At 39.1% G+C, this 27764-nt stretch overlaps 1 protein-coding gene across 1 annotated transcript in view; it reads right to left on the reverse strand.

Moving 5' to 3' along the window:
- RAB10 (RAB10, member RAS oncogene family) overlaps positions 1-27468 on the reverse strand; it is a 78947-nt gene extending 51479 nt beyond the window's left edge. The window contains exon 1 of the mRNA XM_042933494.1: positions 26855-27468. Coding sequence (XP_042789428.1) covers positions 26855-26981 — 127 coding nt within the window. The 5' untranslated portion in view covers positions 26982-27468. The remainder of the gene's footprint in view (positions 1-26854) is intronic.
- Between the last annotated feature and the right edge of the window lie 296 nt (positions 27469-27764).

A 27764-nucleotide genomic window follows, 5' to 3' on the forward strand; every position in this document is an offset into this window, starting at 1 on the left:
GGATATTGTGTCTCCCTCTCTCTCTGCTCCTCCCCTGCTTGCACTTTGTCTGTGTGTCTCTCTCAAAAATAAATAAACATTAAAAAAAAATTTTTTTAATTAAATAAATAAACAAATAAAACGCCTGGAGCGCCTGGGTGGGCTCAGTTGGTTAAGCAACCGACTTCGGCTCAGGTCATGATCTCACAGTTTGTGAGTTCAAGCCCCACATCGGGCTCTGCGCTGACAGCTCAGAGCCTGGAGCCTGCTTCAGATTCTGTGTCTCCTCCCTCTGCCCCTTCCCCACTGGCACTGTCTCTCTCTCTCTCAAAAACAAATAATAAAAACGTTTTTAAAAACTTTTTAAAATAAAACCTTGGAAAAAAAACCCCTCCCATTAACCAGTTATCCCCATTATCTTTCACTGCAAACCTAGAATAAGGAATTATTTTTCCATTTGAGGGGTCCTAAACTGCTAAAAACAAAGCATTCCACTTACAAACTGTTAAAATTAATTTTATTTCTAAATCAAAGAGAAAATGAACAATTGTTTTATACAGAAAGCATTAATTCCAGATTGCCCTTTACATTTCCTGAAACACCCCACCTGCAACCTACACACCCTGCTGCACTAAATGCTTCTACTTAAGTGATTCCATCACTCCCCTACACCAAGTCTTCCTTATCTAAACTCTCAAATCACAAGGTTGCAAAAACAAGTTATAACAATATGAAAATACTTCACTCATCACATGGACATCGTTAGTATATCTCTTACCAGATGGTCCAATAACAGTGTAAACTTAACTACAGAGAGACTGTGACTCCAATAAAAGATGTAGTGAAAAATGTTAGTGTAGAACCAACTGTTAAGCCACTGGCAAATGAGGAATGGAGAGTTAACAGATGAACAGAAATAGATAAGGATGACAGCACAAGTGGGCTTAAAATTAAAATGATATGAAAAGGACTAAAAGAGTCCCCTGAGGAAATGGACTTTTAAATATATTTTTAATGACTTTTATGTTCATAATATAAAAGTCAAAAGTAAGATTAAAGGATCTTATCTACACAATTTTGTCAGAAAAGGTATGCCAACCCTTCCAACACTAGATTCTTTCTCCCAGTGCTAAACAGTAAACCAAGAATTAAATTTATAATCCAATTTTGTCAAATACAAGATAAAGCAAACTTGCTTTCATAAGTTTTAATTTCATTTCTCAACAAGTTCCCAACATCCCCAGCCCCCCCCCCTCCCCCCCCATTATTTGCTAAGAAAATTTGTTCATGGTTTTGAATGGATTCCCTTTAGGTGACTCTTCTCAGTACAACTGTTTCATATGTTATCCTATCATTTCACTTTTCATTTTGTCTCAGCTTCCTATACTACATTATAGACGGAATTAGGAGGGAATATAGAAGCAATGAAAGAGGTACACCACCAGTTCTCAAACTTTTTGTTCTGAGAACTCCTTTAGGTTCCTAAAATTACTGAGAATTCCAAAAGGCTTTAGTTTATGTAGGTTATGTCAATTTATATTTACCATACTAAAAATTAAAACTAAAAAAATTTTTAACTATTAATGTATTTTAAAATAATAAACCCATAAATAACATTTTTATGAAAAGTAAGTATATTTTCTAAAAACAAACATAAATTTGGTGAGAAGAATAGCATGATTTAATAGTTTTGTAATTTTAATGTCCAGCTTAATTGACAACAAATGGATTTTCAATCTGCTTCTGCATTCAATCTGTTGCAATATGCTGTTATGATTGAAACATGAAGACTATGACATATGAAGTCTAACTGCATACAGATATATAGCTGAAAAGGGGAGTTATATTTTAAGAGCATTTTCAGATAATTCTATGATGCTACAAAACTCAACAAGTGGTACTTTCTCAAAGATTAGCTGCAGTGCGGAATCTGAAACCATATCAACAAATTTTTCATATTCGATTGCATTAAATCTATCGGTTACTTTATATTTTGAGTGGATCTTTTTATCCATGTCTGATTTTACAACATCATGTATTGGTCATTTGGAAAATACTGGTTCACTAGCAACATAGTTCTTCCACTTGCTGACACATCTCATTACACAACATGGAAAAAAAATGTTCATTAATATCACCATGGACCTCATCAGGAGAATCTCTAAGTACTGGAAAACTGTCAAGCTCATGAAGGCAGACACAAGTTTTCCAAAATTCTAATTTTCATTTAAAAGCATGAATTTTGTCATTAGCAACAAATACTATCATTCATTTGAGAAAGTGTCTGCCAAATACTCAAGGTAGAACTAGTGTGCCAGTTGTTCTTTCAAGAATACATGGTGTTCCATGGAAAAGGTGGGCCAATTCAAAGACTTTCACTAGTGCTTTTCCTTGAGACAACCATCGCTTGTTTCAGAATGAGGCAGAAATATTTTACATTTACTTCCCATTTTGTCACACAGAAAAAAGATACGTGAAGGATCAAGATTTAGTAAAAATAAAAATTATTTCTGCTTCATCAAGGACACTGCTAAGTGAAATTAAGCTTTGTTTTTTTTCCTGTGAGTCCATGGTGGTAAAGAAAACAATGACTAGTCCAGCTTGATGCAACTGTCTTTGTTAATGGCAAGGCCAGCAATTTTACACGCCATTGCTTCTGTACAATCAGTTAAAGCATCAACATGGTGAAAAACAGCCAACATCTTAGAATTAATATGAGGGGCGCCTGAGTGGCTCAGCTGGTTAAGTGGCCGACTCTGGATTTTGGCTCAGCTCACGATCTCACAGTTGGAAGAATGGAGCCCCATATTGGGGTCTGTGCTGACAGCACAGAACCTAGTTGGAATTCTCTCTCCCTCTTTCTCAGCCCCTCCCCTGCTTGTGAGCTGTGAGAGCACGCTTTCTTTCTCTCTCACAATAAATATTTAAAAAAATTAATATGAAATAGTTTTGACTTTCTAGTCATTAAAAGATCCCCAGTCTGTGGAGATTCAAATTTTGAAAATCCCAGAGCTATCACTAACACTTGTTGAGAATTTACATGTCATACCACGTGTTAGACGTGATCATTATCTATTTCATCTGTTCCTTGCAACAATCCTGTAACAGGTTTTTTTTTTTTTAAACAAAGAAGGAAATTCAGGTAGGGCCAAAAAAGCAAATCCAACTGTTTCTAACCCCAGAGCTTCCAATCACCATGTTTAAGATCAGGCTCTAACTGACATATTATCAAGGGTGCATCATTCAATTCTGCTTCCTCATCTGTGAAATAGTAATTGGTTACCTACTTTGCCCTCTTCACAGCATTGTGCAAGGCTCGCAAGAAGGAAAGTAGTACTCTAAAATTTTTTCTTAACTATATTTAGCAGTATTATGCAACAAATAAAAATCAATTCCAAGAAGGGGGGAAAATCCTTGAAATTCAAAAAGATGTAGTTACCTTATTAAGTGATTATGAAAACTTACCTGTTTTAAAACAGGTTTAAAAAAATCACCATTGAAATCTTGTGGAAGTTTGAGACCAAGAAATACTACATCACAATCATCAATGCCCCAGGTCACCCGAGGTTTTTCAAGAACATGAGCACTGGGGCACCTGGGTGGCTCAGTCGGTTGAGTGTCCGACTCTTGATTTCGGCTCAGGTCATAATCTCACAGTTCATGAGTTTGAGCCTGGCATCGGGTTCTGTGCTGACAGCACGGAGCCTGCTTCGGATTCTGTGTCTCCCTCTCTCTCTCTCTCTCAAAAATAAACATTAAAAAAAAAAAAGAACATGATCACAAGCACCTCACAGGTAGAACTGCGCTGTGCTGATTGTGGCAAGTAGTATAGGTTGAGTTTGAGTCTGTTTTGCTCCAATCACAACTTCTTAATATAATCTACTCTTTCCCCCCATTTCCTATTGAGCTCTCCAGCTTATCCCTCTGAACAAAACCTAACTTCTGAACTTCTTAGAAGAACCTAAAGTCCTCTACTCTTTGTGGAAAAGCCAGGAAGCCAAACCCAGAAAAAGGGAAATGTGAGGCAAAGAAGACCAGCTCCCAAGAGAAAGCCAAGGATGCTTAACTTCAAGTCCAAGAAGACTGAGCCCTAAAAACAAGGAGCTCAAGTAGAATACTTACAGCTGTACATCCATTATAGCTCAATATAACAGACAGTCCAAAGATAAATCTAAGACTGACACACACAGAACTACACTGCTCCAAAACCAAAACTGTTACCATCAAACTATCTGAGCAGTTGAAGTTTTTTAAATGCTTTGCTATTTAAGGCATTAAGATCTTCAAAATATGCCTCAAAAAGTTTAAATTGTGGAAAAACATAAATCTATAAATCCTAAGGAACACTACAATCCAGCATCATTCTTGGAACAGCTGAAATTTAAATATATATATATATATATATATATATATATATGAAATTACAAAGGCATAAGGTAAATTTTAAAATTCTTAAATTCAAACTGCCACTAAAATGCAAAGTGTATCATCAGTCCTGTCCCCTAGTTACAATGTACCATATTCTCTCTCAATGAAGAATCTGCATGAACTGATACACTGTTCTGCAAAAAACTTTTATTAAAAAACAATATATAAAACATCCATGAAACAACTTCTTTCCTCTGACTTCTACAGGACAGATATGAGATGTCATGAAGTTTGCCAAGCCGGCTTTAAGTAAGCCTTACCCACAGTCTGAGAAAATGACTCAGCAAGACTAACCCCATATGTTAACTACAGTTAAGCAGTTAACATGGTTAAGTTAAACACGTATTTCTCTAACATGCCCAATTTACAAATAAAGAGGCTCAGAGGTTAGATGACTTACTCAAGCTCACAAATTAACGATGATTAGAACCTTGTCTCCTGGCTTAATATTGTAATATATTTGGCACTAAAAATGTAATTTCTAAAAATTAGATCATTCCAAAAAAATATTCTTTGTGTCATATTTATGTATCTTTATTAGCTTCATCTAATGTCATGTCTCTTGTATTTATTTCTCTGAAAAATGTGTTTTTTCCAGTATGGTTGTGTTTTTTTTAACAGTCTTCTGTAGTCCCCTAAGTTGTATTTAAAGATTGATATATTGGGGCACCTGGGTGGCTCAGCTGATTGAGCATCCGACTTCAGCTCAAGTCATGATCTAGCAATTTGTGGGTTCAACCCCTTCATTGGGCTCTGTGTGGACACCTCTGAGCCTGGAGCCTGTCTAGGATTCTGTGCCTCCCTCTATCTCTGCCCCTCCCCCGCTCATGCAGTGTCTCTCAAAAATGAATAAACGTTAAAAAAAAAAAAAAACAACTTTTTTTAAAGATTGATATATTGAAAATTGTTGACACTTTCATCTGGCACTTACCTGCTTGCAAGGTTTTATTTTCAATAACTTCAATTTGCCAAAAACTACAAAACCTGAACTTTTTGGCATTTCAACTCGCTGAATACTTCAAATACTTCCAACTGATTAAAAAAATGCAACCAAGGGACACCGGGCTGGCTCAGTGGGTGGAACATGTGACTCTTGATCTCAAGGTCAGGAGTTCAAGCCTCACACTGGGTGCAAAGTCTACTATATAATGTGTATGCAATATATACACACAAATAAATGCAACCAAAATTTATAAGACATTTATAAAAAAGCTCAATGCCACTGTAGGACACTTAGGTAGATTTATGAAGTTCTTTAAGAGCTCAAACTTTCCAAAACGATTGATAACATGTAAAAAGTGGAATCACATGCTGCTAGTCATATGTATGTATATATAAATCAGCAGCAGCAGCTTGATCACAAATTGTGTACCTCAGTCATTGTGTGTGTTTCAAAATTTTAACACCTAAAGCTATCTTTTGAATGGTAGATACAATATTGCAGCGCCTTCCCACTCTCCCCCCACCCCCATTTTATTTTTACTTGAATATAGCTAACAGGTGATGGGACATCAATTCCAGGTATACAACATAGATTCAACAACTCTACACCTTATGCTGTGCTCACCACTAGCAGAGTGACCATCTGTCACCAAACAACGCTATTGCAATACCATTTACTACATTCCCTCTGCTCTACATCTTTTTTACTCCCATGACTTACTCATTCCATAACTGGAAGCCTGTTATCTTCCACTCCCCTTCACCCATTTTGTCCACCTCCCCACTCCCAATCGTAGCCTCTTCATAAGCAGTTAGAACAATGTTCATTCCACAGTCATTCCAAGTATATTTTTAGTTCTATAGTTCTTTTTAGCTTAACAGGAACATTTCTGCCATTAACACTTTACACTCCACCCAAATTTATATGCCCATCATCACTAAAAGAAAAACCTTTCCAATAGGGTTTATACAGATTGATAGAGACCTCACAAAAATGAAGTCACAAATAAGGGAGGATGATCCCAAACCTCCTCCTGCCTCTGTCAACTACCATTAACTATTTCAGTTAAAGATAGTATCAGTTACTTAGATGCCCCAGTTAGAAACCTAACTGGCCCCTTGCTCTCACCAATCCTGTCCCCAATATCTAATCACACTAAATCAAGTGTATTTGTTTACTATCTTAATCCTCACCTTTGTAGCTCAGACCCTCATCATCTCTCTTAGATTCTACCCAGCATTTTGCAAATTTGTCTCTCTCCCTCCATTAACTTCCATGTTAACACTTTGATACATACCTCTTCATATTCTTTTCTACACATATCAAAGTATATATAGTACACACCTTTTAAACCAAAAAAAAAAAAAAAAAAAAAAAAAAAAAGTCCTATCTTAAATCTAAAGTCACCATTCCTCTGCTACAAAACTCTTGATGACACCTTAGAAAATCCTTCTACAATCCAGCCCCAATTTATATCCTGCCATACCTCCCATTCTAGGTCACTTTGTTCTACCTGTAGTCTCCAAACACACCATGTACCAATGACTCCATTCCTATGCAATTCCCTCAACCTGAAAATACCTCTAACCCCCTGGCACCTTATTAATCATGCTTTAAGGCTCAACTTAAATGATTTCCTCTGTGAGGTCTATAATCTCAAAGTTTACAAGTCCCTCCCGTTTCCCACATAATAGCTTTATTATCTTTTACACATTTTACTGAACAATTAGGTGAGTGACTCGATCACTGAATTGTGAACTCTTCAAAAGAGAAACTCTCATATTTTTTTTACCTTTCATCTCTATATAATCATCATGGCCCTTATACACAATATATGCCCAATAAATGCTTACTGAATAAACCAAATACCTTACTGCTACTGGTTGAAAAGGTTTTTGCTTGTTTTGCCATAATTCAGATTTCAACTGGTGGTTCTAAAAAGTTTTAATTACAAAGAAACACACCTCAAACAATCTTCCTTTCTACTGTCAACGATTTCTTTTCTGTAACTCAACTACCAAAAGAGGTGAAACACACTATTAGAGGTGTTCCCATATCTCCCCTATTTCCATATCTCACATATCTAACACACATATTTCTAAAATAGTGGGGTTTTTTTATTTTGAGAGAAATTTATTTTGAGAGAAAGAGATCGAGCACACACAAGCCAGGGAAGGGACAGAGAAAAGGAAAGATAGAATCCTAACCAGGTTCCGCGCCATCAGCGCAGAGTCTGATGCAGGACTCAAACTGAGGTACTGTGGGATCATGACCTGAACCGAGATCAAGAGTCTGACGCTTAACCAACTGTGCCACCCAGGTGCCCCTGAAGTAGTGTTTTTAACCTGAAGATCTGTTGTGTTTTTGATTAAAACCATTTTCTCATTTTTTTTTTTTGTTAACGTTTATTCATTTTTGAGAGAGAGAAAAAGAGCGAGCGAGCATGAGCAGGGGAGGGGCAGAGAGAGAAGGAGACAGAATCTGAAGCAGGCTCCAGGCTCTGAGCTGTCAGCACACAGCCCAACATGGGGCTCAAATCCACGGACCACGAGATTATGATCTGAGCTGAAGTCGGACGCTTAACCGACTGAGCCACCCAAGTGCCCCACAACCATTTTTTTAAACCTGAAAATTAGCTGACATATGCTGTGAGCTAAAATTTAGCACTGCTCAAATATATTCTAAGTAAATAAGGTTAATTTGAGATAAAATTTAAAAGCTTTTCTTTGGTTTGTTCACCAATAGCAAAACTATTACATGTCCAGCAAGACTTATTAGTACCCAGATCAAGACCCTTAGAAACTTAGACTTTCAAGGTAATTCTTTCTGGAAAATTAGAAATACTCTTTTTCAGGTATGACACTGGACCAATTTACTTCAGATTCTTAGTATCCATTCAAAAACTGAATAGCAACAAATGGCCAAAAATGGAAAATAAGCTCCTAGCACTTAACAGGTACATCAAAAGTGCTATTTTTGACATGAAAAATAACAAGAATGCAGATACAGAAAGGTGTACATAAAAGAAACACTAAAAATAGCAAGTATAGGGGCGCCTGGGTGGCGCAGTCGGTTAAGCGTCCGACTTCAGCCAGGTCACGATCTCGCGGTCCGTGAGTTCGAGCCCCGCGTCAGGCTCTGGGCTGATGGCTCGGAGCCTGGAGCCTGTTTCCGATTCTGTGTCTCCCTCTCTCTCTGCCCCTCCCCCGTTCATGCTCTGTCTCTCTCTGTCCCAAAAATAAATAAAAAATGTTGAAAAAAAAAAAAATTTTTTAAAATAGCAAGTATAGATACTGAGAATATGAAATTACTTACGCATATAATTAAGTTCAAAACATGCCAGAAAGAAAACTAAGTAACTATTCCATTATTCAGGCAGGGAGTCATCTGTGTGTTTATATGTACATGTGTATATGTGCGCACATGAGTGACTTCCGTTGTTTTTAACTGCCCTTTAAAAATCCAATCAAGAAATTGGGGCACCTGGGTGGCTCAGTCAGTTGAGCATCCGACTTCGGCTCAGGTCATGATCTCACGGTCCGTGAGTTCGAGCCCCGCGTCGGGCTCTGTGCTGACAGCTCAGAGCCTGGAGCCTGCTTCAGATTCTGTGTCTCCCTCTCTCTCTGACCCTCCCCCATTCATGCTCTGTCTCTCTGTGTCTCAAAAATAAATAAACATTAAAAAAAAAAAAAATTAAAAAAAAATCCAATCAAGAAATCAAAATTAGAACACTAAAAAACAAAAGCTAATTAAAGACATATGAAGGAATATCAGAATTAAGAAGACATATAGGGCAAATAAAAGACCCAGGTACATCCCTAAAATAGAACATTCACCTTTTATAAGACTAATCAGCAGCATGGATTATGAAGCCAGTATGTCTAGGCTGAAACTCTCATATTTCACAAAAGGAAATCAACAGATAATGTCTAAAATTGATAGATAAACAGCAACATAATCATATTATTTAGAAATATGGGACGCCTGGGTGGCTCAGTCAGTTAAGCATCCGACTTCGGCTCAGGTCATGATCTCACGGCTCATGAGTTCAAGCCCCACTTCGGGTTCTGTGCTGATCGCTCAGAGCCTGGAGCCTGCTTCAGATTCTGTGTCTCCCTCTCTCTCTCTCTGCCCCTCACCCACTCATAGTGTCTCTCTCAAAAATAAACATTTAAAATTAAAACAAAGAAAAAAGAAAAATGTAATAGTAAATACCAGGAGAATTAGCTAGGAGTTGAAAGGGCCGTCATAGGGAAGAAGAACTCATAGTGGAAACAATGGTACAGCAAACACCTATTTTTCATTGCAAATCATGTAGTACAATGTAACTTTTTTAAACTACAAATAGTTATTACTTTGATTAAAACTTTTTGAAATTTGTTTAAAGAAAGAAAAGACTGGGGGCGCCTGGGTGGCTCCAGCTGGTTAAGCATCAGACTTCGGCTCAGGTCATGATCTTGCACTCCGTGAGTTCAAGGCCCCCATCAGGCTCTGTGCTGACAGCTCAGAGCCTGGAGCCTGCTTCCGATTCTGTGTCTCCCTCTCTCTCTGCCCCTCCCCCGTTCATGCTCTGTCTCTCTCTGTCCCAAAAATAAAAAAAAAAAAAAAAAAAAAGCTCAATTATGTCCATGTTAACACAATTTTGACTACTGAAAAGTGACAGTAGGCGGCCAAAGGACTCTGGTGAGAGTTTTTATGGTCTTCGAAGAAGACAAAAAGGAATGAGAGAAAAGAGAAATATTTTTTCACAACCCCAAATGTAATCACGGATTCATTCATGGATCAAACCACTGGGTAAAATGTTTTTAGATAATACAATAGTCACAGTCTCAAAGCATCACCACACCTCTTAATTATTAATTACATTTGGGAAAATACCTTAACAATTCCGCAGACTGTATCTTACACAAGGTTCAAATTTATTGTCTCCAATAACGGACAAAATGACATATGCACACTTCCTGATGTGACGTACAAAGACAAATCACCTAGTTAGTATGTTTGCCAAAATGTTTAACTTGAATCTAATCATGAGGAAGCAAATCCAAAATGTGGGACGTTCTATTAACAAAATACTTATACTCATTTGAAAATGTCAATGTCATGATCTGTTTTGTTCTCAATTAAGGAAAATTTATAGAGACAGGACAACTAAATTCAATATACAATCCTGAACTGGACTCTGGACACCTCCACTGCCAACCATCCTCCAAAGAAGTCAAAAGAGGGGTGTCTGGGTGGCTCAGTCAGTTAAGCATCTGACTTTGGCTCAGGTCATGATCTCACAGTTCGTGAGTTTAAGTCCCACCTCAGGTGAACACGAGCCCTGATTCTTTCTTTCTTTCTCTCTCTCTCTCTGCCTCTCACTCACTTGTGCCATCTCTAAAAAAAAAAAAAAAAATCAGAGGTGGGGGGGGGGGGTGCCTGGGTGGCTCAGTCAGTTAAGCATCCAATTCCTGGTTTCAGCTCATGTCAGGTCATGATCTCACTGTGAGATCAAGCCCCACATTGGGCTCTGCACTGATAGTGTGGAGATTGCTTGGGATTCTCTCTCTCCTTCTCTTTCTCTCTGCCCATCCCCTACTCTTTCTCTCTCTCTCAAAATAAACTAAAAATAAATTAAAATAAAATAAAATAAGGTAAAATAAGGGAAGAAAAAAGAAAGAGAAAGAGAAAAAAAGAAAAAAAAGAGTTAGAACGTGAGAACTTGCATTTCCACCAGGTTTTCTGGTGATGCTGGTGCTGCTGCTGCTAAGAAAGACACTTTGGAACCACTTTCTTCACAGTCACTGCACATTTTTAAAAATGGATCATTATTATCACCTTTAAAGAAAATCAACCCACCACACACTGTCGAAATTTTATAATGGTAAAGGAAGGCCAAATACTACCTAAAAGCAAATCACCCACTGAAGCAGATTCATGGCAGTTATGTGAGAAAACTTAACTGACAAATAGCAAGAAAGATGCGACAAGCTGTAATACTATTCCACGGTGCATGTCAAAATCCACAAAACAACGTATGATATGCAACACCAAGTAAGCACACAACACCGTTGCTTTCAGAAAGATGTGTTTTACAAGTAAAAGAATCAAGGACAAATTTACAAAAAATGTATTTACTCTTGAAATTGTTAGCTATAAGGCTTTCTATAAGATTATCATTTAAGACTTCCAATTCTTTCCTTGCAGCCACTCATTCCCATCAATCAATAAATTCTAAATGAAAAGCTATATTTGAGAAAACAGTTCCCTAAAAAAATTATTACTCCACTGAGCAGTTTTAAACTCAAGAATTTCCTAAAACTCATTAAGAGATCAGGAAAAAAACTGTTTGAAGAAAGAGTCCCTTCAGCAGAAACGTTTTTATGGTGCTAAAGTATTCCAAGGGTAGATAAAATGTCAAGGATGGAGATGTTCCCCAAGACTGAAGAAAATGTTGAAAAAGCAAACTGTGGTTAACTAGATCACTATTGCAGTTGGAAATCATTATTAAATGAGAAGATCACAACCTAGGGCAAAGGGTAAGAGCATTTATATATATATATGTATGTGTGTGTGTATATATATACATATATATATGTATATACGTATGTATATACATATATACATGTATATATATACACACACACACATACACGTATATATATATATATGCTCTTACCCTTTGCCCTAGGTTGTGATATATATACATGTATGTGTGTGCATATATATATATACGTGTGTGTCTGTGTGTGTGTGTATATATATATACACACGTGTATGTATATATATACATATATATATATATACATACACACACACACACACACACAAATATATATATATGGCCTCTTCATCAGTAACCTAAATAACAATGCCTGCTACGTAGCATCATCTAGAAAAAAGTTGAAATCAGCTCAAGAAAATATGTACTGGGAGCTAAAGAAGAAAGTTTAAAATGTTCTGTACTTAAAAAAAAAAAAAAAAAAAAAAAAGTCCTGTTAAGTTGTGGTTCCTACATATAAAAACACCTTGGGGCACCTGGGTGGCTCAGTTGGTTGGGCGCCCAACTTCTGCTCAGGTCATGATCTTGTGGCCTGTGGGTTCAAACCCTGCACTGGTCTCTATGATGACAGCTCAGAGCCTGCAGCCTGCTTCAGCTTCTGTGTCTCCCTCTCTCTCTCTGCCCCTTCCCCACTCACGCTCTGTATCTCTCCATCTCTCAAAAATGAACAAATGTTAACAAAAAAAATTTTAAATAAAAATAAATGAATAGACATTGTAACTAACCATAATAGATGAAGACAAAAAATCTTATGACCTCAGGGTCCACTAAAGACACCAATGAGAAGCAAGCCACTTCATGTCTCAGAACCCTGAGAAAGGTTTAATAGGAGGTATCAGGTACCAGGCAGAAACTGATTAAAGGTTTACATAAGGACACCCCAAGATCTAGCCTCCATCTCAAATAGCCAGATTTTACCACTCCACAAGACTAAGCAGGAGTCTAAAGGTTTATTCTCCAGAAAATATAAAACCGATACACTTTGAATTCAAGAACAAGAGGCTCAATGGAGTATGGAGAGACAAAAACAGGGAGGTTAAAAAGCCCCACCCATGCTTACAGAGCTTGCAAACATCTTTTTAATGACCCATTCTTGGGGCGCCTGGGTGGCTCCGTCGGTTAAGCGTCCGACTTCAGCTCAGGTCATGATCTCACGGTCCGGTCCGTGAGTTCGAGCCCCGCGTCGGGCTCTGTGCTGACAGCTCAGAGCCTGGAGCCTGCTTCGGATTCTGTGTCTCCCTCTCTCTCTGACCCTCCCCCGTTCATGCTCTGTCTCTCTTTGTCTCAAAAATAAACATTAAAAAAAAAAAAATAATGACCCATTCTTTTTTTTTTTTTTTAATTTTTTTTTTCAACATTTATTTATTTTTGGGACAGAGAGAGACAGAGCATGAACGGGGGAGGGGCAGAGAGAGAGGGAGACACAGAATCGGAAACAGGCTCCAGGCTCTGAGCCATCAGCCCAGAGCCTGACGCGGGGCTCGAACTCACGGACTGCGAGATCGTGACCTGGCTGAAGTCAGACGCCCAACCGACTGCGCCACCCAGGCGCCCCGACCCATTCTTAATTATGAACATACACCCTGAAATCACCAATCATTTGAGAAAGGCCTCTAAAATACAAAATAAAACAAATGTGGGGAGAGCACAGAAAACTTGAAGGAAAAAACAGGCAAGAAATAGAAATGTCAAACAAGCTATCTCCCAAGAAAAAAATAATTCATGAAAAGAGTACACTTTAAAAAAAAAAACAAGAAAAAACTACTACAAATTTTAAAATATGACAGCTGAACTAAAACCTTCAATAGAAAAGTTAAAAGATAAAGTTGAGGAAATCTTCCAGAAAATAAAACCAATTAGGGGCGCCTGGGTGGCTCAGTCGGTTGGGCGTCTGACTTCGGCTCAGGTCATGATCTCGTGGTCCATGAGTTCGAGCCCTGCGTCAGGCTCTGTGCTGACAGCTCAGAGCCTGGAGGCTGTTTCAGATTCTCTGTCTCCCTCTCTCTCTCTGACCTTCCCCCATTCATGCTCTGTCTCTCTCTGTGTCAAAAATGAATAAACGTTAAAAAAAAAAAAATTAAAAAAAAAAAAAAGAAAAGAAAACCAATTAACAAAGCTGGAAAATAGGAAATTACACAATAAAAAGTCCAAAAACCAATTAAAAACAAAATAAAGGGGGCACTTGGGTGACTCAAGTCAGTTGAGCAGCTGACTCTAAATTTCAGCTCAGGTCATGAGTTAAAGTCCCATGCCTGGCTCTGTGCTGACAGTATGGAGCCTGTGTGGGACACTCTTTCCCCATCACTCTCTGACCCTCCCCTGCTTGCTCGCTCTCAAAATAAATAAATAAACTAAAAAAAAATAAAATAACAAAAAAAAAAAAATAAAGGGAAGAAAATTATAGGGGGTAAAAATGCAAGAAAAAAACATAAAGACCAAGTATTTAGAAAAATGGGTTCATAAAAAAAAAAAAAAAAAGACCCCACCCACTAAGATACATCATTCTGGAATCTGTTACCAGTCATCAAAAAAACTTAAAATTTTTTACATTTTTATTTATTTTTGAGAGAGAGAGAACACAGTGGGGAGAGGCAGAGAGAGAGGGAGACACAGAATCTGAAGCAGGCTCCAGGCTCTGAGCTGTCAGCACAGAGCCGGAAGCAGGGCTCAAACCTACGAGCCGTGAGATCATGAACTGAGCCGAAGTTGGATGCTTAACCAACTGAGCCATCCAGGCACCCCTAAAAAAACTTTTAAATCTAAAAACTTCTAGAGACAAACTAGATCACAAATAATGGATAAAGAATCAGAATGAAGGCGTGCCTGGGTGGCTCAGTCAGGTGAGCATCCAACTCTTGACTTCAGCTCAGGTCATGATCCCAAGGTGGTGGGATTGAGCCCCACATGAGGCTGAGTGGGGAGCCTGCTTAAAATTCTCTCTCCCTCTGCCCCTCTCCCCTACTTGTGCGCTCTTTCTCTTAGGGGGAAAAAAAAAAGAATCAGAATTGTACCGGATTTGTTAGCAACATCAGAAGCTAGAAAATAGACTAATATTTTCAAAACCCTAAGGAACAATTATTTTCAACTTAGAATTCTATCCCTATCAGACCTTCAATTGAATTAAAAAGAATTAAGATGTTGTCAAAATGGAAAGTCTCAAAAAATTTCCTTTGCCATACAACCTTTTTTCAAGAAGCTACTTAGAAGAGGAAAGGATCCAAGGCAGTAAACCAAAAAACAGTGTCACAAAGAAGAGGCAGTTAAGGGAAGCCCCAAGGCAACAGCAGTACAACAGGCTTAGTTACTAACCAATCTATTACTGAAGCAGGAAGGAGAAAAGATCTAGAAGAGGTGTGTCCAGGAAAAAAAATTATCTCTCTGACAGTATGACTGTATAGATAATCATTCTGAGAGGTTGTTGGAGGATGTAGGAAAACTAGACAATGGGTAAAATGAAATTAATCAAATAAAGAGAATTTTAACTTCAGAGGAAAGAGAGAATCATAATAAATTATTTGGCTTAACAGGGAATATTTACATGAGCATGGAACCACCAGAAACCAATGTGACAAAAAGGAGAAAGAATAAGATGAGATTATAAAACGTTAAAATTCCCATCTAATATTAAATTAATGGGACACGTGGGTGGCTCAGTCAGTTAAGCGTCTGACTTCGGCTCAGTCATTGAACTTGTGGTTCATGAGTTTAAAGCCCAGCATCAGGCTCTGTACTCACCGCAATGCAGAGCCTGCTTGGGATTCTCTCTCTGCACCCCCCTTTCTGCCCCTCCCCACTTGCGTGTGCGCGCACTTTCTCTCACTTCGAAAAAATAAACTTTAAAAATATAAAAATGGGACGCCTTGGCGGCTAAGTCGGTAAGTATCCGACTCTGGCTCCAGTCATAATCTCAGTTTGTGAGATCAAGTCCCACATCCGGCTCTCTGCTGTCAGCGCAGAGCCTGCTTTGGATACTCTGTCCCCCTCTCTCTGCCCCACCCCTATTCTCACGTGCTTGGTATCTTTCAAAAATAAATAAACATTAAAAAATTTTAAACAGAAAATTAATTAATGACTCAAAAGATATATGGGCATATCATTTGAAAACAGAGGTATGTAGGGGGACCTGGCTGGCTCAGTCAACAGAGTATGTGACTGGGGGTTGTGAGTTTGTACCCCACCATGGGCACAGAGCTTACTTAAAAAAATAAAAATAAGGAGCGCCTGGGTGGCTCAGTCAGTTAAGCGTCTGACTTCTTTGGCTCAGGTCATGACCTCATGGCTTGTAAGTTTGAGCCCCATGTTGGGCTCTGTGCTAACAGCTCAGAGCCTCCGTTGGATTCTGTGTCTCCCTCTCTCCCTGCCCCTTCCCCACTCGTGCTCGCTCTCTCTCTCTCTCTCTCTCTCTCTAAAATAAACATTGAAAATAAAAAAAAATAGTGGGGCGCCTGGGTGGTCCAGTTGGTTGAGCGCCTGACTCTTGATTTCAGCTCAGGTCACAATCCCAGGGTCGTGGAATCAAGCCCTGTGTCCAGCTCTGCACAGAGCATGGAGCCTGCTTAAGATTCTCTCTCCCTCTGCCCCTCTATCCGGCCCATGCACACGCGCTTGCTCTCTCTCTCTCAAAAACAAAACAAAACAAAACGAATAAAAACATAGAGGTAGGTAACAGAAGAGCTAGACAATGCCTCTCAAGAGCAAGACTGGGATGGACAGGGATAGGACGAGAGATTTCTTTATTACTAAAAATCTTATACCAGTATTTTATTTCAAATATTATCACTGATAAAAATTTTGAAAATCTTTCAGAAAGCAGAGTGTAAGTTGCTATTATATAAAAGAGTCACTTGAGTCAACTTTCACTCTCATACATAATCTCTGAAGCCTTCAGAACATCTGCACCACCTGATCATGAGATTTAAAAAAACAAAAAACAAAAGGCCTGTACATTCAATAAATGGTACTGGAGCAACTGGATATCCATTCCATAGCCAAAAAAGATTAACTTCAACCTAAAACTCACACCATATACAAAAAGTAACTCAAAATAGATTGCAGGCTCACATGTAAAATGTAAAACGATAAAATTTAGAAAACACCATAGAAGAAAATCTTCAGGATCTAGGACTAAACAGAGTTCTTAGACACCAAAAGCATGATCCGTTAAAAAAAAAAAAAAAAAATTAGGGGCGCCTGGGTGGCTCAGTCGGTTAAGCGGCCGACTTCAGCTCAGGTCGCGATCTCGCGGTCCGTGAGTTCGAGCCCCGCGTCGGGCTCTGTGCTGACGGCTCAGAGCCTGGAGCCTGTTTCGGATTCTGTGTCTCCCTCTCTCTCTGGCCCTCCCCCATTCATGCTCTGTCTCTCTCTGTCTCAAAAATAAATAAATGTTGAAAAAAAAATTAAAAAAAAAATTAGTTAGACTTCATCAAAATTAAAACTGCTCTATGAATGTCTACATAATGAAGAAGAGACAAGATACAGACTAAGAGAAAGTACCTGCAAACCACAAATCCAACAAAGGACTAGTATCTAAAATGTATAAAGAGGAGTGCCTGGGTGACTCAGGTAACCGTCGGACTTCAGTTCAGGTCATGATCTCACGGTTCGTGAGTTCAAGTTCCACATCTATTGGACTCTGCACTGACAGTATAGAGCCTGCTTGGGATTCTCTCTCTCCCCCTCGCTCTCTGCCCCTCCCCCACTCCCACTTTCTCTCAAAATAAACTGTAAGTAAGTAAATAAATAAATAAATAAAATGTGCAAAGAACTCTCAAAACTCAACAGTAAAAACAATCAAAGAAAATGGGCAACTGACATGAACAGACATTTCATCAGAAGATATATAGATGGTAAATAAGGACATAAAAAGATTTTTCAACACCTCTGGCCAGCAGGGAAATGCAAATTAAAGCCACACTGAGAATATCACTATACAGATACCAGAATAGCAAAATACAAAATAGTAACACCACCAAATGCTGGTGAGGATGCAGAGAAACTAGATCACTCACACACTGCTGGTGGGAATGTAAAATAGTAAAGCCATTCTGGAAACAGTTTGGTAGTTTCTTATAAAACCAAACATGCAATTACCATATGACCCAGTAATTATACTATTGGGCATTTATCCCAGAGAAATGAAAACTTATGATCATATAAAAACCTATATACAAATATTCCTAACAGCTTTATTCACAACAGCCAAAAAGTGGAATCAGCAGTGATGTTCCTCAACAGGTGAATGGTTAAACAAACTGGTGAATGCATACCATGGAATACTACACAATAAAAAAGAACTACCAATATACACAACAACTTGGGTGAATCTCCAGAGAATTATGCTATGTGAATAAAAGCCAACCCCAAAAGGTATACCCTGTACAATTCTATTTATATAACATTTACGAAACAACAAAATTTTATAAATGAAAAACAAAGTTCTGGAGTAGATAAATGGGGGCAGGGGTAGGAGTATAGTTAAAAGAACACCAGGGATCTTTGCTTCTTGGAACTGTTCAGTATCTTCACTGTGGTAGTGGCTACATTAACATACACAAGTGATAAAACTATGGAGAATTTAAAACATATACAAATCAAAACAAGTAAAACTGAGAAACAGGGATGCCTGGGTGGCTCAGTCGCTTGGGCATCCAACTTCAGCTCAGGTCATGATCTCGCTGCTTGTGAGTTCGAGCCCTGCGTCAGGCTCTGCACTGACAGCTCAGAGCCTGGAGCCTGCTTCCAATTCTGTGTCTTCCTCTCTCTCTCTCTCTCTCTCTCTCTCTCTCTGCCCCTCTCCCACTCACGCTCTCTTTCTCTCAAAACTAAACACTAAAAAAAAAAAAAAAAAAAAAACCTGAGAAACATAAATATGTAATGTATGTATGTATGCAAATGTAAAATAAGACTGATGTACTGTGCCAGATGTTAATATCCTGGTTGTGATATTACACTAGTTTCAAAAAATGTTTCCACTGAGAGAACTGGGTAGAAGGCACAAGAATTCCCACTGTATTATTTTTTATAACTGCATATGAATCCACAATTGCCTTAATAAAAATTTCTATTAAAACACGTCTGCATATACATCGCTATTAATATGAAAGAAACAAATCAACACTGTCCTTCTATACTGATTTTGATACATTGTACTATTTGGGTTTCCACAAAACTGTTTTTCCTTTTTCTAATGATTTACGACCTTGGATGCTCTGTTTCTGGGCCATACTGGAAACTCTGTGTTCCACCACCAATGGCTGTTTTCCTCAAAAGAAAAAAAAAAAAAAAAAAAAATTTCATCTCTGGAAAGAAGGATAAACATCAAGCAATCACTTTTGCTTGTAATCCAAAATATGCAGTACTGTTTTCAAAGAAAATTTTTTCTCATTTCAGATTTCTCTTCAGGTGAGTTTTCTGCACTAATATTTTATTCTAACCATTTATTTTCAAAGTCTTTATCTTATAATTCAAATTTTAAAAACTTATTCCAAGGACATTTGGCTGCTTCAGTAGGTAGGACGTGCGACTCTTGGTCTTGGGGTTGTTAAATTCAAGCTCTATGTTGGATGTAGAGTTCACCTAATTACGTAAAAATAAAATCTTCAAGAGAAAAAAAAAACAGGATTCCATTAACCCCCAATACTCATTGATTTAAAGGAAGCAAATCTATGATCTTTACAAGACTTTTATTGGTCTTACAGATTCAGAAAATGTTCTATTAACATTCTCTGTAGCTTCCTTAAACTCTTCCTTTCTGACCTAACCAACTCCATAAGCATTTTTCCCATGCATATCTCTTTAGCTAATTTATATTTCATATTTATACAGAATACATCTTTAGCAATTTATATTTTATGCTAAATAAAAGTTTATAATTTGTAAATCAACACTCAACGAGCTCTAACAGTTCTCTGTTAATTACAGTTCCTACCACAGCACTGACTGGGCAAACTGGTACTGTTAAAAGTTGAAAGAGATTGCCAATATTTCTATCACTCTTTCTCTTTTTCAAACCGAACAGGCATACAGGTATTCCTTTAACTTATTTGTACACTCTTATACACTGTAATTCTGGAAGTGAAAATAATTATCCTTAACATCAGCTTAGCTCTACTCTGTTAAGCTCTAGGTTTGCAAAGGACAAGTAACCCGAACAAAACTCCTTGATATTTGGTGCTGATACTTGTTACTTCTTCACTCCTGCCAAAACAACAACAAAAACAAAAAACAACACTGCAACTTCATTTTTCAAATAGAAATTGATGAATGGGAGAATTAGCCATCATTAATTTTTTTTTCAAACAAAACCATGAAGTTCTCATAATCAGAAATATGGCCATAGAACTAGATCTGGATTCTAGTAAAAAAGCTTTCACTAATTACCCATAAAATCTTTTGGAACTTACTTCACTTCACCAGTCTGTTTCTTGACTTAAAATTAATTGCAGGATTCTTTTCCTGCATTGATATTTTTTTTTCTAACATCCCAAGGAGCTCCATGTAGGTACACACAACAAAAAGACAGACCAATGATACTAAAGTGTGGGAAAGTACCATATAGGATCCTCTTGACTCAAAGACCACTGGTTAACAGTAACTATCACATGGAACACCGAGGAGCTGCCTGTGATTAAATGCTCTTACAGAGAACTAGGTCAAGTGTTGGGTAGCTTTTGTTTTTTGGATTCTTAGTAAAATACACATAACATAAAATTTACCAGTTTTTAAAAACTGTGGTAAAAATTCATATAAGATTTACCATCATGAGTCGCCTGGGTGGCTCAAGTCGGTTAAGCGTCCGACTTTTAGTTTCAGCTCAGGTCGAGCCCCATGGTTGGGGAGTTCCAGCCCCATGCTGGGCTCTGCACTGACAGAGTGGAGCCTGTTGGCAGTGTCTACCCCCACCTCTGCCCCCACTCCATCAAAATAAATAAATAAAAGTTAAAAAAAATATTTACCTATCTTAACAAGTTTTAAGTGTATGGTACAGTAATGTTAAGTATATTCACTTTGTTGTGCAACAGATCTCCAGAACTTTTTCACCTTACAAAACTGAAACTCTATACCCATTAAACAACTCCCTATTTCCCCCTTCTCCCAGTCCCTGAGGGACTATCATTCTACCTCTCACCATTCTACTTTCTGTTTCTATGAATTTGACTTTAGATACCTCATGTAAGTGCAAGCATATAGTGAATATTTGTCTTTTTGTGCATTTAACCATTTTTAAGCATACAGTTCAGTGGCATTACATGATATTCTAATTATTATACAATCATCACCACTACCCTCTCTACAACTTTTTCATCTTCCCAAAGTCAAACTCTGTACCCATTAAGCAATAAATGAAATTCTGTACACATTAAGCAATAACTCCCCATTACCCAGTCTCCAGGCCCTGATAACCACTATTCTACTTTCTCTATGAATTTGCCTATCCTAGGTACCTCATATAAATGATTTCACACAGTATCTGTCCTTTTTTCGGTCTGCCTTGTTTCCCTTAGCACAGTGTTTTTAAGGTATCCATGTTGTTGTATATGCGAGAATTTCATTCCTTTTTAAGGCTGAGTAATATTCCACTCTGTGCATATACTACTACATTTTGTGTATCCATTCATGTGGACATTTGGGTTGTTTCTACCATTTGGCTATTGTGAATAATGCTGCTAAATAGATAGTAAGTATGGTGAGGACGTGGAGAAATTGGAACCCTGGTGCAGTGACAGTAAGAATACAAAAGAGTACAGCCGCTGTGAAAAACAATAGGGTGGTTTCCCAAAAACTTAAAAATAGAATTACCACATGATCCAGAAATTCTACTTCTGGGTCTAAACCCAAAAGTACTGAAAGAACTTGAACAGGTAACTGTATGACAAAGTTCATTTTTTTAAAAAATGTTTATTTATTTTGAGAGACAGAGTATGTATGTGAGCAGGGGAGGAGCAGAGAGGGAGAAGGAGACTCCCAAGCAGGCTCCACACTCAGCACGGAGCCCAATGCAGACATCAATCTCACAACTGAAAGATCACTACCTGAGCGGATATCAAGAGTCATATGCTTAACCAACTGAGCCACCCAGGAGCCCCTGACAAAGTTCATTTTTGATAAGCCAGTCATCCTAATGGGTTGCAGTAACATCTCATAGTGGTTTTGAATTGCATTTCCCTAATTATTAGTGATGCTGAACAACTTTTCATGTGCTTACTGGCCATCTGTAGATCTTCTTTGGAAAAATGTCTGGATAGTTTTTAATCAATCCTAAAACTAGGTATTAAAATGAAAGATTCCTTAGGCACCCTGGCATTCCTATAGCATGAGCTGCTGACTGAGAATCACAGCAAAGTCCAGGCATGTTTAATATGACAGGGGTTTTGCTCATTTCTCTAAAAAGCAGCCTCCCCATATAAATGGGCTCAGTTCAATTAAATCAACCAATTCTTAAATGCAGGTTAGTGGAACCATCCTACTCTAATAAAGCTTAGCAAAAAGGATGCATTCATTATACCTCTCCCAGAGGCAAGAGCCTTTACCAATTTAACTTCTTGCATGGAGCCCAGACAATCCATTTCCCAACAAAAGATATTCCCTATGGAAAAGGTAATAATACACCAAGGCATGGAATGAGGAATTAATACCAAAAAATAGCACATTCAGTAATACAGCCCACTAAAAAATTCTGCCTTAGGACAAGTCCGTGTAACTACCATTAAAGAGTAATGTTTTCCTGACGTCATACTGCCAAGAGGGCTATAACCAAATGGACCCCTGAATAGCTCTCTTTAGCAAATATTTCTCAAACCAGTTTTACCCTAAAATTATTCTACTAGCCAAACAGCTATTATTCTTAAGCAAAATCTGATTGCAATATACTTCACATATACAATGTTCAGAAAGTAGACAGGAAGGAAAATATTAAAATAAAACTGGCCCCTATTCTATATTAAAGGGTCCTGACTGTATTACTTGTCTGCCTGTCTTCATTCATTATTTATCTCACACCCATTAAGAGAAACTTTTTTTTTAATTTTTTTTAATGTTTTTATTTATTTTTGAGACACAAAGCGCTCACTTCGGCAGCACATATATTTTTGAGACACAGAACATGAGCAGGGGAGCGGCAGAGAGAGAGAGGGAGACACAGAATGTGAAGCAGGCTCCAGGCTCTGAGCTGTCAGCACAGAGCCTGACTCGGGGCTTGAACTCATGGAGTGTGAGATCATGACCTGAGCTGAAGTCGGACACTTAACTGACTGAGCCACCCAGGCGCCTCAAGAGAGACTCTTCTAAGTGCTTAGCCTCTATCCACAAAAAACAAACAAAAAACAACAACAACAAAAAACCTCTGCCCTCATGCAGCTTATATTCTAGTGCCCTTGGATTCACTTTGAGAATGGTGAGTGTGGGACATAACAGTAATTTGTTTTTGCAACTCTGCAATAAATGTGACCATAAATATCATAATTTCTGCTATAAATGTGTGGGAATTGAAAGTACACAGAAAAATTTAAATACTGTAGTCTTTGTGAGCACTATGGGCATAATAAGCCCATAAAAATTCTTTCTTCTAAGAATCAATGACCAACAAACAACTAAAATGATTCCATCTGAATAATGAGGGTCTGCCTTCTATCGGCAGTTTGGTCCTTGTGAATACCTACTTCTATTTATTTCTGAATACTCACTTAGCAAGGTAACTACTTACTCAAACCTCAAGAGGTTTTAACAATCAAGTAACAACTCAAATTTCACTATCATTCATAATTAGCGAATGCTCTAGATTTTTTAAAAAACAAAACTAAAGAGATAACCGTAGTCAACTGATAACATTTTTTAAAAAGTAAAAAAATAGCATACAAAGTCACTTCTAGCCAACTAGCTAGTTCAGACTGTTCAGACAGACACTGTCCAATATGGTAGCCACTAGCCACAGGTGACTATCGAGCACTTGAAACGTGCCAAACCCAAAGTGAAATTAGTTTCAGTAAATAACATACACACTGAAGAAAAACAATAGAAAATATTTCAACAATTTTTAAATATTGACTACATAGTAAGATGATACCATTTGGGGGAAAAGGAGTTAAAACATTATTAAATTCTTCTTTTACTTTTTTAATGTAAAAAAAAACCTTTTTTTACTTTTTTCAATATCAAAAAATATGTGGCTCAGATTCTATTTGTTTTAAACAGCACTGGTTTAATAGACTTCTAAACCTGCACACAGAGTGATACATGCAATATCTGTTGGAGCTATACTTAGAATTTCATACTTATTCACTTCTCAGTTCACACTCTTCAGCCTATCTCCTATATCAAAATACCAAACATATCAAATATTTTTATATCAAAATATGAAACTTTCAGAGTCTGATGTGAAATTGTTTAGCAGAGACTAACAAATATTTGAGTGACCATATGCTCAGGGCATTCAATCCATAAAGTAACTTGTTCTGCTATCCTTCAACAGCCAAAGGTACATATAGTCTGTATCTAGCTAATAAGCACTCTGCTCCTACAGTATGCCTGGCACCATGCTAGACGCTTTACTCTCACTGACCCATAAAATCCTCACAACTACCCTATGTAGTAGATTCTATTTAAAGAAGAAATTGAGAGGCACCTTGGTGGCTCAGTTGCTTAAGCATCCAACTCTTGATTTCAGCTCAAGTCATGATCTCACAATTCAGGAAATCAAGCCCCACATCAAACCCTGCACTGCCAGTGTGGAGCCCACTTGGGATTTTCTCTCTCTGCCCCTCCACTGCTCGAGTGCTCTCTCTCAAAAATAAATAAATAAGCTTAAAAAATAATAATAAAATAATGAAGAAATTGAAGCACAAAGAGGTTAAATAACTTGCTAAAGTCCCACAGCCTGTGGAAGTAGGATTCCAACCAAGCAGGCTCTAACCAAAACCACCACACATTTCCCCTAAAAAAAGGACTACACAAGGGGTGCCTAGCTGAAAGTTGGAAGAGCATGCAACTCTTGATCTCGAAGTTGTGAGTTTGAGCCCCACGTTGGGTACAGAGATTACTAAATAAATACATAAAACTTAAAAAAAAGAAAAAAAAAAAAGAAAGACTACACAAGACTGAGTCATTATCTTATAGGATTGGGTTCTAGTTGTGTGTACGTACCCATTACGAAAAGACTAGAATAGATGGGGCTTAATGCATTGCTTCCTACTCTCATTCCACCCTTCTCAATGGCAGGTTAAAGTTGATCTTGATCTTGCTAAAGGTTTACACTATGCTCCCTTTTCCAGAATTTCTAGGCCCTATCCTATTCCACTGGTCCAATTCCTATGTCCTTCAGGCTTCATTTCAGATACCATCTCCATGCAAGCCTACTCAGATTCCCCCATGATTTAGGCTGGTCACCTCTCCTATGTTCATCCCTTTGTAGCACTTCCCACGCTCTGTTGTGACTGCTCAAGGGGTCTACCCTGTTCACCACTTATAGTACCTAAAACCGTGCCTAGCATCAGGTGCTCAATAAATATTTGCTGAACTATCTAACCATGCGACCCACCCAGTTACAGCTAAAAGTGGTGGCATATTAAAAGCAAACTTAGTGGTAGGAAGTGCTAATCCACAAGCAGAAAACAAGTTCTAAATTTCAGGGAATTTATGACAGGTCAAGAGAATAGTATGATACACATCCAATAATGATTGCAATGTCTCCCACCCATCCCGAAAAAAGGAAGAGTAAAATTAAAAATCTATTTAAAATTATCATTTGCCCAACTTAATTTCAGTATAATTTCATATGAATTAAGTAGCTAACAAAAATTTTGTCATAAATCCAAATTAACCATTCCAATAATGCTGTATATTGAAATCAGCTTAATTTTGCAATTCCCAGAGTTCAGAGAAGGCTGCAGTTGCTTTTTAAAATCTCTCAAATATAAAACTAGTTACATGTATAACTGGGTTTCACTGCACTGCCCCAATGCTGAGTGCTGGGTTCCAAATGACAGGGGCAACCATGTATCCTTTAAGATATTTACTGCGTGTGGTTGGGGGGGGTGGGCATTTTTCGCATACAATTCATTTAACACAAGTCGTCTTAATGCCACTAAATTTTCTAACCAGAATCCAAAGGAATTTTCCCAGAGTCTTCCCTTTTTTTTTTTTTTTTTCCAAAACCAGAAACCAACTAAAAAGGTCAACCTTTAGTTCTTACTTCCACACTAAGTAATTCTGAAACATAAGGTGAAAGTAAATTAGAAGTTCTACGGCTAGGACGGGCCAAACGTTTTCCCGGAAATTCTAGCGTAAAGTCTAACAGAAGGGAGAACTTCATTCTCTCGGGTTTGAGGACAGAAACTGATCATCTCCCTTAGATTACTGTTTCTGTTGATGTCTGGAAAAGCACTGTGAGGCAAACATGCCATTGAGTCCCACCCCAAGCACTAAGAGCCTCCGATTGTTTGACACATCAATGGATTAGTCAACGCGGGGGAACTCACTTTTCCCCTCTAATTTGCTTTAATTATTCCTCACACAAACCCTCAAGTTTACTCTAAGTTATGACCATACAGAATCTTCTCTTTGCCCTGAAGTATAAATTCAGGCCTTTACCAAATGACCTACGGCTTCAATCCCAACCACTAAAATAAATCCCTTACAAGTATCGTGCATTTAGTAACGCCACACAAATATGGAAAAAGCCAGTGCAGTCGCTTAAAGAAACAGCATTCTGGAACGTGGTTAATGCTGCATATTTTGCATCAGAGGCACCGAACAGAGTAGGAGACTTGAAAGCAAAAGACCGGATGGAAAGCAGAAGACCCCGCCCCAGTAAGCTCGATGTCGATTCAAACAGTAACTTAGGTCTGTCGCTTGGAATCGGAATCACTGAAACAAAGGCGTTTATTACGGGAAGCAAGATGTCTGGAGTAACAGAAACGGTCTGCTGCTACCCAGACCGTACACCATCTTCCCACAGGTCTTACCTATGGTGGAAATAAAGGTGGTATTGAAGGCATCATCCGAAAAACGAAAAAGGACGCAGGTCTTCCCCACTCCCGAGTCTCCGATCAGGAGCAGCTTGAAAAGCAGGTCGTACGTCTTCTTCGCCATTGGGAGGAGCGGCTCAGGCTCTCGCCGCCGGCGGCCCCAAGGGATCGGTCCCTCTCACTACAGCCAACTCCTCGCTCGGGCGTTCTCAGGCCGGAGGACCGGGGAAGCGTGGGAAAAACGAGGGCTCGAGAGGGCGCGGGCGACCTGCGAACTGCCTCGTCGAGGAAGCCCCCCGACGGTGGCGGCGTCCGGTGCCTCCGAGGGCGGCGACCGCGGCTCCGCAGCCTCTCCCAGCCGCTCCGCCCGGTTCCGGGGAGTCGGTCGGGACAAAATGGCCTCCCCTCCCCCCTCAGGGCTGCTCGGCCGGGACGCTCCCACGGGCGAGCAAGCAAGCTCTGCCGTCGAGGGAGTGCGGCGGACGTGAGGACAGTCTCCCTCCCAAGCAGAAACTCCGCGCCAGGACGCGGCGGTGGCAGTGGAGGACCCCGAGCCGACGAGCTCAGCTACATAGCCACAGGAAGCCGAGCCGCCCCGGCCAGAGCCACCTTTTCCCCGTGCCCTCTCACGCCGGCGTGCGCGCTGCCTGAGACGCACGCAAGGACGTACGCCCGCCCTTCCCTCGCGCCCTAGCCCTGCGGATCGCCTCTGCGCACGCGCGCCGGAGCGTGTAGGGGCACGCGGGGGCGGGGAGTGGTGCGCCGGCTCTCCGAGCCTCTGTCTGAGGCCGGACGGAGAAGAGAGAAGGGAGGGGCGAGAGAGGGCGAGGCCGCGGGCGCGCTCCCTGCGGCCGCCTGATAGGGTGCGCCGCGTTAAGAGTACGCCCCGCGGGGAGGCGCTGCCTGG

Source organism: Panthera leo, chromosome A3 (genome assembly GCF_018350215.1).
Source record: "Panthera leo isolate Ple1 chromosome A3, P.leo_Ple1_pat1.1, whole genome shotgun sequence".
NCBI classification, from domain to species: domain Eukaryota; kingdom Metazoa; phylum Chordata; class Mammalia; order Carnivora; family Felidae; genus Panthera; species Panthera leo.